Source organism: Antennarius striatus, chromosome 5 (assembly GCF_040054535.1).
Source record: "Antennarius striatus isolate MH-2024 chromosome 5, ASM4005453v1, whole genome shotgun sequence".
In the NCBI taxonomy this organism is placed as follows: domain Eukaryota; kingdom Metazoa; phylum Chordata; class Actinopteri; order Lophiiformes; family Antennariidae; genus Antennarius; species Antennarius striatus.
Genome location: NC_090780.1, coordinates 6,233,452 through 6,246,080, shown reverse-complemented (window position 1 = coordinate 6,246,080; position 12,629 = coordinate 6,233,452). Strand labels below are relative to the sequence as shown.

The 12,629-nt window shown below is 41.1% G+C and overlaps 1 protein-coding gene across 2 annotated transcripts in view; it reads right to left on the bottom strand.

The window, feature by feature from the left end:
• Positions 1-2,644: 2,644 nt before the first annotated feature.
• The window catches only part of mcm2 (minichromosome maintenance complex component 2), a 33,608-nt gene continuing 23,623 nt past the window's right edge, over positions 2,645-12,629 (bottom strand). For both annotated transcript variants that reach the window (XM_068316274.1, XM_068316275.1), the window contains exons 12-20: positions 11,650-11,728; positions 8,347-8,518; positions 8,110-8,236; positions 6,469-6,581; positions 6,210-6,374; positions 5,821-5,895; positions 5,458-5,640; positions 5,112-5,267; positions 2,645-4,897 (exon numbers count right to left, since the gene is read on the bottom strand). In XM_068316274.1, coding sequence (XP_068172375.1) covers positions 4,787-4,897; positions 5,112-5,267; positions 5,458-5,640; positions 5,821-5,895; positions 6,210-6,374; positions 6,469-6,581; positions 8,110-8,236; positions 8,347-8,518; positions 11,650-11,728 — 1,181 coding nt within the window. In that variant the 3' untranslated portion in view covers positions 2,645-4,786. The remainder of the gene's footprint in view (positions 4,898-5,111; positions 5,268-5,457; positions 5,641-5,820; positions 5,896-6,209; positions 6,375-6,468; positions 6,582-8,109; positions 8,237-8,346; positions 8,519-11,649; positions 11,729-12,629) is intronic.

Below are 12,629 nucleotides of genomic sequence, written 5' to 3'. Positions count from 1 at the left end.
AGTGATTTATTTTTCCACACTTTTTCCACATCTTGCCAAAAGCTGGACATTTATTTTTCTTTCTTTCATGTGTTTTACCACAAAACTTACAGCATATCTCAGCCCATTTTTTGTTCTTATTGGTCTGCTTTAGTGCATGTACTTCCTCTACTCTCTGTCCTTGCAAAGTTTTGCTGTTTTTTCTCGACAGTTCTGCACCTCTGCATATCTGCAAACATTTGTTCAGTGAGACTTTCTTCTCTGAGTACGTGCTCTCTCATAGTAGAGCTGTTTGTGCCACACACAATCCTATTTCTAATTAATGAGTCTCTGATGTCTCCACAATTACAGCTACTGACCAGCATTTTCAGGTCCGTGGCACATCTGTCAATATTCTCCTCTAATCTTTGGTTGCGCGTAAAAAATTTAAATTTCTCAAAAGTCTAATTCTTTTGTGGACTGCAATGTCTAACAGCAAACAGCGTCATCATTTCACTCACTGTTCTCCTGGCAGACGTGCTGCTATGTCTTAAGAGCTCTCTCCCGCTCTCCCCGATGAGATAGTAGAACAGCTTTAACTTTCGTGCTTTCCTCCACTTCAGGTATGGTGAGCTCCGTATACAGAATGAACTCTTTTTTCCAACTCTTCCACGTCTTTGCTCGGTTGCTGGAGTCCAAAACAAGCATCGCGGGAGGCTTTAGTCCTTCCATCCTGACATCAGCTTCTGTCTGCCCACCTGTTGCTGTGGTCCTCTGTCTCCCGTCTGCACGTCACGGCGAATTAGCTTGTTGGTGACTTACTCAAGACACCGCTGCCACCATGTTTCATTCTGTTCTGTTTGTTCTGACACTAAACTATACAGCAGCGGTTCCAAAACTTTTCAGGCCACGCATCCACTTCTACCTCCCGACTTAGCTGACGCACCCCCAAAGCCCGAAACATGAAAAAAAAAAGGCGTGGGGCAGCAGTGGCTCAGCGGTAGAGCAATCGTCTTGAAGACAGGATCGCCCAGCCATCGGGGGTTCGAATCCCACTCCCGTCAGAACATCCAACCGAGTGTGAGTCAACGGTGTCGGCTCACCTCCCAGCCACTGCCGAGGCGCCCTTGAGCTGTCCCCCCTACAAGATGGTCATTGGGGCGCGACCTGTCACTCCGCCTCCCTTGTCCTCTATATCTCCTCTGTTGACTAATTGCATGCCTACAGCCCCCTAGTGTGTGTTCAGGGGCCTGTAACCTGTAACCCCGTGTGTGTAATTAACACATGTGTGAAGTGTGAGTGTAAAAAGAATTTCCCCAAGAGGGATGATTAAAGAATAGATTATTATTATTATTAGTCTTTATAGCCATATAGGTATCAAGTTTAATAATATAGGCTCCTGTTAACACAGAATAGATTGTGCAATTATGAGCTTAATGATCTCTCACTTTAGAAATGGTGGGGAGAATAATAGTAACAATATAAAAATGACAATAATAATATTTTAAGTCAAATTGTCGCCAAGCGAGCCGACTACAGATGAGTGATGAACAGCAGTTATTACTATGTAACAAATAGGCCTATTTAACAAACTGTAAGTTATTAAATGGTAGCAAATATGCTACCCCGCCACAAAGAATCAAAATAACAAAGGCCCAAGTTCAACATCATATTTTCTCTTTCGAGTACGAGTCTCATTGTGTTCTTTACCCCCTTCTCCCGATGAAGTGTCCGGGTGAGTTTTCTGTGTTCTGTGCTCCTCATTTTCAGTTTCCCCTGTCTCGTCATAATCACTTTTTCCTGCTCGATTTCTTCAACCTGGTAGACTGCACAGCTCTCAGTTGTGGCCAATGTATCCTGTCCTCTTTCATTTCTCCAAGATTTAATACTTGACAGACTGCCCGTTTTCAACCAGTTATGCATTTCAGCATATTATTGTTGTTGCTATCACAGCAAGGTAGCACGTAGCTAGGAGAAAGCCAAGTGAATTTTAGGTTGTTTTTTGTTTTTTTATTTAAAATGTTCCCAAAACGTTTTTTACAGATGATTTCCGCAAATGAATTTAAATATTTAAACTGTTAATCTTCCATTAAAAAGTGTGTTTAAATTATTTAATTATTCATGTATTTCAGGGTGTCATTACACTCGCGAATGAATTTAAATATTTAAACTGTTAATCTTCCATTAAAAAGTGTTTAAATTATTTAATTATTCATGTATATCAGGCTGTCATTACACTCGCGCACCCCCTAGCGGGGGCGGCACGGTGGCGCAGTGGCCTCACAACATGGCGGACCCGGGTTCGAGTCCCACTCTGTGCGGAGTTCGCATGCTCTCCCGGTGTCTGCGTGGGCTCTCTCCGGGTTCTCCGGCTTCCTCCCACCTCCAAAAGCATGCACTTCAGGTTGATTGGCTGGTCCCAAATTGCCCGTAGGAGTGAGTGAGTGTGTGGTTGTATGTCTTTGTGTGTGGCTCCGCGGTGCACTGGCGTCGTGCCCGGAGTGTCCCCCGCCTCACACCCTATGCCACTGGGATAGGCTCCAGCTCCCCGTGACCCGCTGCGGCGGATGTAGCGGTGGTAATATGAAAATGACTGACTGACCCCCTAGCGGCAGCGCGCACACCACACTTTGGGAATCCCTGTACAGTATACAGAATGGACGGTTAAAGCAATGTCCATGCTTACTTATAATCTTTATTGAACAGCCGGGTTGCAGCACGTGCGCTCCACTGCATCACTGTCCTCAGCAGTGTTACATTCCTCTGGACAACCCATACAGGAACTACAATCATATTGTAACACACACTAGTCACGTGATACTGTACATGCATGCTATTGGCTGACAGCATCCGGAAGTATGCCATCTTCCAAGTCTCATGGAATGCAGCGCACTTCCATGAAACACAAAAGTGCTTAAATCAGTCTAGAAGAGCTACTTGGAAAATCTGGTCGAAAGACTTTTTTTTTGTTCAGACAAAGTCAAATTCCATCTAGATGGAGACACAAGCAGAATTTTTAAGCACTGGCACCCTTCCATACAATATTTTACAGACTTACATTCCCCCATGATTTGATTTTTTGTCCTACGAATTGCCTTGCACTGACATCTTTATTACAGACTCAAATGTACTTTATAAACTAAGATATTTTGAAGAGTAATGTCAAGTTGAGCAGCTCTAGTCTCGCAGTGGCAAAAATAAAGGTACACTTCCTTAAGCTGCATGGAAAACAAAAGAAACATACTTTGCTGTGAAAATGACAAGAGTAACACTTGCCAAGGTGAAGCCACGCATATCTGAAGTGGTCTCTCAGTAACAACAGCAGAAGTCACACTGATTTGCAGGTAGGTCATGTGAGTTCATGCACTATCTTGGTGAAGTTCTTTGAAAAAGGTGACATTAATGCACAATTCATTAAATAGACCAGTAACACATATACTTGTCTTAAATTTGAAAAAAAAAATTTCTTACAAAAGATGGCTTCGGTGAGTGAGCATATGAAACCGGCAGGGTTCGGCACCTTCAACAAGGTTAAGAACCATTGGTCTAGAGTCTAGACCAAAAAACATTGTTGGTCTCACCAGTTTTGTACACCCTTCCTTTCATTTTAGCTGAAACTCTTCTATAACACATTACACCTGACACTTTTCTCCACCCGTCCCATCCTGCCTGTATAAGCTTCAACTCTTTTCCACACTCTCCATTGCTCTGAACTGTTGACCCTAAGTACTTAAAATCCTTTGCTGGCCACTCTGTTACTTCAATTTTTTTGGAACCATGGTTTTGCTCACTTGGTGTGTCGGGTCATTGTCTTGTTTAAACACATTTCAAGGGAATTTCCTCTTCAGCATACAGCAACATGACGTCTTCCACTAATTTGATGTACTCAAACTGATCCATCATCCCTGGTACGCGATAAATATAACCAACACCAAACTATGACAAACATTGTCTGTGTAGGTTCTCAGTTATCCATTATCCATCTGGTCACTCATTTCAGGACACCGATGTTCAGATCTTGGACAGGGAAGATAAATGGTTTGAGAGAGGAGTGAAAGAAGCCATCCACATCAAAGTGGAGAAGCCATCTCTGAACATGGGGGGGTGGTCTGCGACATCACCCTTCTCCCATTTACAATCATGTCCTTTCAATAGCACATTGTGGCGTGCTGTTAGGCCAGCCCCGTACCTGGACTGATACAATTTGTGACTTTTGGGTTGTTTTCTATTTTGCAGGGTTTTCATTAGTGTTTAAGCAGCCTAATGATGGGCATTTATGTTTTATTGTCTTGTGATCTATTGATACAGCATGGTTGTCGTAATATTGTCCGTTTCTCTGTAGATTATAAGTTATCAAACAAACCACATTAAATTATTGTTGGTCTGCCAAGGGAGGGGCATGGGGATATATAAAGGGAGCATTTCTGTTTTATTGAGGGGTGAGGGGTCTGAGTTTTTTGTACCTTTACTAAACCTTGTAGAAACTAATGGATAAGAAAGTGACCGAAAAGAGAACTTTTGCACACATATGTCCACTGTTATTATGAAACTCATACACAATACACTTTTCCATCTTCTGAGCACATAACAAGACTGAAGTACTAAACTTCATTGAGTGTGATGTGTGTGCTTAGACCTCCACAATGTAAACAGCAGGTAAAGCAAATCATGAACCAAACCCATTTAACACATCATGCACATGTACACTTATTTACACACCACATCTGAAGGCAGATACAAGCAAAGCTGGGATTTATCAGCTACAGTCCTTGACCATTATGGTTTATGGTTCACTATTAAACAGGAAAACAAAATGTTGGTTGGGTTTTCAGAACTGCTGCAGAATTAGCTTTTCCTTCCCATCATGAAAGAACTTGTTGGAGAGGAACAGGTCACTGTTGTAGAAGGCTGTAAGGTTGTGGATGTTGATTTGTCTGGCCTGGGGAACAATGATAAAAGGATCAGTCAGAGTGAAAGCCAGAAGAATTGATGCAATAATGCGATCAAAAAGCCATTTCTCACAGAATGTCTAAAGCAGAAATGGGACAAAAAAATCTGCAAAGTGGTCTGTAGTAAGCCATAAAGTAACAAATAACAGCATACTGATGCTTAACATTACCATTACATTTTTCTCTTTTCTCTTTCATTGTTACCTTATCCTGCAGGTCTTTCTCTGGTATTTCGATCGTGTCAGTCTGGACACCATAACGATTCCTTTGGTAGGCAACCCGCTCAGCTACTAGCTGTTTGAGAATAAAGAGCAGGAGCTCATTGTTGTCTTTGCGGAAGGCCAAGTAGCGGGCAAATGTCTGAACAGAAACAGAGAAGCTCGAGTTTCAGTAATCATCAAAAGGGAAGTACCAAGTACTGCTCAAATTCACTTTGATATCTCTACCTCGCTCATTTTATATCTCTGCTTGCATTTATGTCATGAAGACTTCAAGTTGTATTGTATATGGGACTGATTTAATCAAGTACTGTACCTGTCAACAATCTTACCTTCCTCATGCTTGTCATGACACTGAACTTCTGTGTTTCAATGAAACTCTCCAGCATGACCCTGATGGCCATGTTAACATCATCCTCCTGCACATAGTCTCTCAGGTGCATCTTGGCATGAGCCTCTGCCATACGGATCATGGATTCAATATGACGAACTGTGATGGGTATGCTGCCAGTTGCCTGTTCGTGAGACCACACCAACGATAGTGATTTTATAATATCTAGTCCAGACTACAATTGCAAACTGCAATAATTATTTTTAGATTTTTTTTCCAGATTTGGTAATTTACTTTGGTTGTTAGTCTATGCATAACAATATTCTGTACATATTTCAGTGTCACTGACTGGTTCTTGGCTCACCATTGACTCTTTGCGGAGGTCACTGTAGATGCGAGCCACTTTGTCCTGGTCCATCTGGTTTAGTTTGGGATGGACCTGCATTGAACAAAAATTATAGTAGGACTGAGCTTTTACAATTGTGTTTTCTTGAGCCTCAAATATTAAAATCTCTACATCCTTTCATTATACATTGACTTTTAGCCTCTAAAATGGCACCAAATTTGAAGAGGCTGATAAATATCTGCTTGACAAAATGTCTGCTTTAGGCAGACAGAAGTTCTTATTGGACAAATAGATTTTAGTGACTTGAATTCAGTTTTTGATAGCAAATTTAGTTTCATAAAAATATATAAAAAATAAAAACTAGTACTATTATAGTATGTGACTGTTTTGAGAAGATATATCTGTACCCGCTCCTTAGCATAGACGATGTACTTCCTCAATAGCTCTTGAGGAATTGGTGGAATGTCAGATGTGTTGGGCAGAACCATCTCCTCTAAGGCAACACCCCCTTCCTTGTTACTTTGATGATGTTTGATATGGGAACCAACAACAAAGCGTGCCAACATCTCATCCTTTTTGGAAAAAATGACAATCAGTTAAGGATATAGATGAATGATTTTCAAAGATGTCAAAAAAACATCAAAGAATCAAAGTAAGCATGTGTACCTGTACGAGGTCTACAGTGTCTTTGACCACACATAGCACATCGAAACGGGACACAATGGGCTCAGTCAGGTCCACATTCTCAGCAAAGGTCAAAGAGGGGTCATACCTGCCACCTGTGACAAACCAGCCAGAGTTTTACAACTGACTGTCATCACCAAACCAGAATTATTTTCATACATGGTCTACACACTGTCAGTGGGGGACTACACTGCCCATGATTTGATACTGTCCTGACAGCTTTTTATTGGGAATTATAATTTTTAATCAGCAATTACTTTCAACTGGTACAAAATTTAAGAGCAAATATTTTGATTATAGTTTAATTGTTCATCAAGCAAAAATACAAAACATTAGGTTTTAATTTCAAATGAAGGACAATCATAAAAAACTTTTGGAGCTTTTGTTATTGGTGATACAGTAATCCCTCGCGTTTTCATGCTTAAAAGATGCATGGCTTCACTACATCGAGATTTTTTAGTAGGTAGTCACGTGATACTGTACGCACATGCTATTGGCTGACAGCATCCGGAAGTGTGCTGCGTTCCAAGAGCCTCGGAATGCAGCACACTTCTGTGTATTAAGAAACACTTGAAAGCGCATGGGAAAAAATAACAGATATAAAGTGGTTTCACATCAGTATGGGGAGGTTCATAAATATTTTAATTACCGTAAATAATAGTTTGTTGCTATATCGCGGAATTTCGTTTTTTGAGGGTGGTCCTCGAATGCATTAACCACGAGTAACAAGGGATTACTGTATTGGGTTCTCAAAGAAATGCGAAGAACATTGTCTGCACTTAATTTCATAGGCTAAACTGGTATTTTTAGTATCCAATATTTCCATTCAATTTTTGGTTGATACTGCTTTAGTATTTCTCATGATTCTTAGAAAAAGCAACTTTGTCATTATACAGTTCTACAACAACGTTCGAGTGGAAAGTTAGTCCTGAGCTGCTGCGACCTGAGTGCACCACAACAATGGGTCAACATAACCTAATGTTCCAAAAATGCACGTTTTTTTCGATGGAAGAAAACAGGTGTACTTGGAAAAACCCATTCAAACACAGAGGACAGACAAATTCTACACAGACCATGTTGGGAATGGGATTTGAACCAATGACATTCTTGGCATGAGTCAACAGTTCTTACCACTATGCCACTGTTCTCATGCTCCTTCCTAAAGTAGAGGTGGATCTGGATTGCAAGATCTAACACCATTGCCTGCAGCTGTAATTCATCAATCTTCGTTGACCTATACAAGTCTAGTTGGTTGGATAGTTCAGTAGAATCATGCCACTCTGGGTGGGTCTTAACCAGTGGTTTATTTATTTTTTCATTTGTCCTGCCAGGTTCTCTTGGATTACAGTAATATTACTCTGCCACTGAGTATATTTTGGAACATCCCATTCATTCTTCTGGCTGATTTTTCAGCGTATCTATCTCAGCCAGGGCTGTGAGCATTTGCCCTTGCAGTCTCCTGTGCCTGAGCTTAGCCTAACGTTTTTGTCCCCAGGCACAAGTCATAATGTAATCAAACACATTTAATCAATGATGAATTATCTTAATCAGTGGTGAAACTTCTATCAAGATTTTTGTTTCAAAGATCCCAGCAGCCACAGACTTCCTGGAAATTAAGCATACCAATTGGGTTAGAAGCAGCAATGACTGTGCATCTGGCCTGTAGGGAGGTGACAATGCCAGCTTTAGAGATAGAAATACTCTGCTGCTCCATAGCCTCGTGAATACTTGTCCTGTCTGCATCATTCATCTGGAAGACAGTGTGGTTACACATTTATTAGTATAAATTGATCAGATTGACATTATAGAAGCAGGACAAAGTGTACATATGCTTTAACATTCCCTCATGTCTCCACTCACTTTATCAAACTCATCAATCAGACAGACTCCACGGTCAGCCAGCACTAGAGCTCCAGCTTCCAGAGTCCACTCACGGCTCACCGGGTGTCTTTGGACATAAGCAGTCAAACCAACAGCAGAAGCTCCCTGCCCTGTGGTAAACACTGCACGGCTTGCTATCTTCTCCACATACCTGAAGAAATAATTGCAACAGGACTTCATTGTTAAGAGGCTTTTTACCAAAATATTTAACCTTTGACACTCCCGCTCATGAAAGAAGAATAAAAATGTGGTATGTTTTTCCCATTAAAACATAAAATAAAATCTTTTCAACTTCAGATATAAACACAGATATACAGATATTTTAAAAACATTTCATACCCATTTTTCATAAGAACCCCTGTTTTGTTCAATGTGTGAATAACACATTAAGCAATGTTTTCCCAAACAGTGGAATACTTGGTATTACACCAATAGTGATGCATTTTTATTTTTGGTACATCAGATCTAAAAACTGCTTTCCCTGCACTTTGAAGGTAGAGGCTTAGATTTATCAGGTATTGGTGAGAAAAGCATTTTCATATCAGGATCACAGTACAGTGATACCTCTAGTTATGAATGTCTGTACTTACGAAATGTTTTACTTACGAAACTTCTTAGCAGGAAAATATTACCTCTACTAACGAAAGAAATTTTGACTTACCTAATGTAAAAACACAGAATCGGCTGATACTCAAATCTTTCATAGGTTCCTGAACGCATCATTCTCATAGCTGCTCTGCCATTGGCTATTACCTATTACGTATCTTGCTGGCATCCCATTGGCTAAGAGGGATGCCACTTCACCTCTGTGTGGGGATAGATCGGTGCTTATGGAATGTGTTCGGCATTCGGCACTTGACCCGTGAGGTAGTCTGATAGTTTCGTGAAAATACAATAACTTTGAGTATGTATTCGCTACGGACCCCAAGAAACTGACGGGGAAAAAAAGACGTACAAACAAAGCAAGAGATAGTACAAAAGCATGAGAAAGGGAAGCGTTTAGTTGATCTCGCCAAAGAATATGGCCGAAATGCATCTACAATTGCCACGTTATAAAAACAAAAGGAAGTTTAAGGAGTTTAAGGCACTGTGTGGGTGATTGGAGAAGTTCAAAAGGAGGACTGGAATTCACTCTGTTGTTCGGCATCTTGAGATAGGAGCGCATGAACCAAAGAGGGCAAAAAACAATGGGGACAGCTGTTAAAAGGTAAATGACCGTCATTATTATTCTTTACTCTATTCTTTGTTGCTGTAGAAGAAAACGAACTTCCCAGCCTAGTTCAAAGGCTTGACAACACCTCCAGAGCATATGGTATGGAGATCCATGCCGACAAAACAAAAATCATGACCAACAACAACAATGGCATTCTCTCTGACATTGAAGTCAATAGACAGGCACTAGACTGTGTGTCGAGCTTTAAGTACCTCGAAGCAATTTTGTCCGATGAAGGATCAAAGAAGGAAGTCCTTGCCGGAATTGCTCAAACGACTGCAGCCCCGGCAAAACTCAGGCACATATGGAAAGATAAAACCATCAGTCTGGCATCAAAAGTGAGACTGCTACGCTCACTTGTCACCTCAATCTTTCTCTACGCTTGCAAAACATGGACCCTTACAGCAGAGCTGCAGAGGAGAATACAGAGTATAGAGATGAGATGCTACAGAAGACTTTTAGGTATCTCCTACACCCAACATGTCACTAATGAGGAAGTCCGTCAAAAGATCAGACAAGCCATCGGCCCACATGATGACCTCCTATCCACTGTCATTAAACGGAAACTGAGGTGGTACGGACACATCACCAGATCCTCAGGCCTTGCAAAGACCATCCTGCAAGGCACCGTACAAGGTGGCACAAGGAGAGGGAGGCAAAAGAAAAGATGGGAAGATAACATTATAGAATGGACTCACTTGAAACTCAGTGAGGCAATTAGAGCTGCCGAAGACAGAAGGATGGAGAGAGCTGGTCAGCAGATCATTTGTGGTGCCCCAATAACCCTCCGGGGTTACGGGATAGACGAGACAAGATTGTTTTTTACGCTATGCACAACTCTCATTTATTGTGTAATAATCTGATTGTAACATGTATTTGTTACATGTTTTGATGCATTTTTATGCTTTATAAAACATTTATGTCGGAATTGTTCTGTGCTTGGAACGGATTAGGGCATTTGCATGGAAAACACATCTCTACTTACGTAATTTTCTACTTACGTAATTTCTTCCGGAACCAATTAATTTCGTAAGTAGAGGTACCACTATACATATGTGGTTATAATGGCAGTCAACCAAATCAAGATGGGTTAAGAGTGTAGGAAAAAAGATTGTCTCCTATTCTGTACACCTTGTAATAGAAGGGACTATGGAATTATAAAAATAAAACAAATCTTGGCCAATTTTCACATAATTACCGTTTAAAAAGAATGACACGTATAACCAAAAAACATCAAATCAGCAAAATGTACAGTAATGAAACTTGCAGCAATCTACAATGAAGGTACAGGACATGCTGGTCAGTGGACATAACTGGACAAGTGGACACTGGACATAATCTAAGGTCGCAATGTTTTTCTAGCATATTTGCAATAATTGCTGCGATCACAACATTGGAAAATCCTAGCGAGGCAAAACAGTAGCTTGAAGCCAGTGCATAAAAATATTTTAAATATGACATTCCTTCTTGTCAGCAGGGGTCACAATGACAGTAACTGTATTTTGAAAAGTAGATGTCTTCAGGAGGGGCTGCCAAGTTTGAAGTTGATAAAAGCTCTAGTATTAATTATTAAAATTTTCCGAAGATTCCCATCTGGTTTATGGCAACGTATCTAGAGACCTTTTAGTAAAAGATCCAATGCAAAACACGTGTATGAACTTTCATAAGTCTAGGACAAAAATATTCCAAGGGCTATTTGCTTTAAAATTTAAGGGGGGCAGTGTAGAGCTATTGTGCCAAATCTTAACTCATAATATAAGATTTCTCCCGAGGAGTGTGTCAGTTTCTAAAAATGTTCTAAAAAACAAGTTTGTTTGTGAAAATAACAAACCTATCAGGAACCTGTCTGCCCCTGGGCAACCCTGACCCTTAGGATCTTTTAATCTATTCAAAAATGTTTTGCTCCTGGTCCCTGTGGTCTGGCTGAGTATTCAGGCCTCATTATAAAAATGTTCATATCTCAAGAAAATTACATTTTTTAATGTACCTTCCATTGAATTTGCTCATCTCTATAGTCATCCTTTACATAGCCATTGGACATTTTTGTCCATGAATGTTCAAATACATACTTGAGAAACTGGGACTTGGCAGTCCCTGGGTCTCCACACAACAGCACATTGATGTCTCCACGCACCTTGTGTTTCCCACCTGAAAAAAAAAGACAACTGATAAAAAACTTTTTTAGATCACAACCGCTGGTGTAGGAGTCATGGTGGTGCAGTGGATTGTGCTGTTGCTGCACAGCAAGGCGGTTCCAGGTTTGCTTCCCGCTCTGTGTGGAGTATGCATATTCCCCCGTGTCTGCATGGGTTCTCTCCAGGTTTTCCTACTTCCTCCCACCTCCAAAACAATGTGCCTCAAGTGAATTGGCCAGTTCCAAATTGGAGTGTGTTTGTATATATTTGGAGTTTCCCCCACCTCACACCAAAGCCAGCTGGAATAGGCTCCAGTTCCCCATGACATTGGACAAAGCAGTAGAAGATGAATGAATGAATGACTGAATTGCTGGTGTTTTTCTCTCAGTCTTCTTCTTTTCCTTTCGGCTTTTCCCTTCAGGGGTCGCCACAGCGAATCAATTTCCTCCATCTAGCCCTGTCCTTTGAATCCTCTTCTCTCACGCCAACTACCTTCATGTCTTCCCTCATTACATCCATAAACCTCCTCTTTGGTCTTCCTCCAGGCCTCCTGCCTGGCAGTTCAAAACTCAGCATCCTTCTACCAATATATTCGCTATCTCTCCTCTGGACATGTCCAAATCATCTCAGTCTGGCCTCTCTGACTTAATCTCCAAAACCTCTAACATGTGCTGTCCCTCTGATGTACTCATTCCTGATCCTATCCTTCCTGGTCACTCCCAGAGAGAACCTCAGCATCTTCATCTCTGCTACCTCCAGCTCTGTCTCCTGTCTTTTCTTCAGCGACACTACTCTCTCCCATAACTTCATTGTATGGCTCATCAGCTTTATTCCTCTGTAGTTGCCACAACTCTGCACATCTCCCTTGTTCTTAAAAATGGGCACCAGCACACTTCTTCTCCATTCCTCAGGCA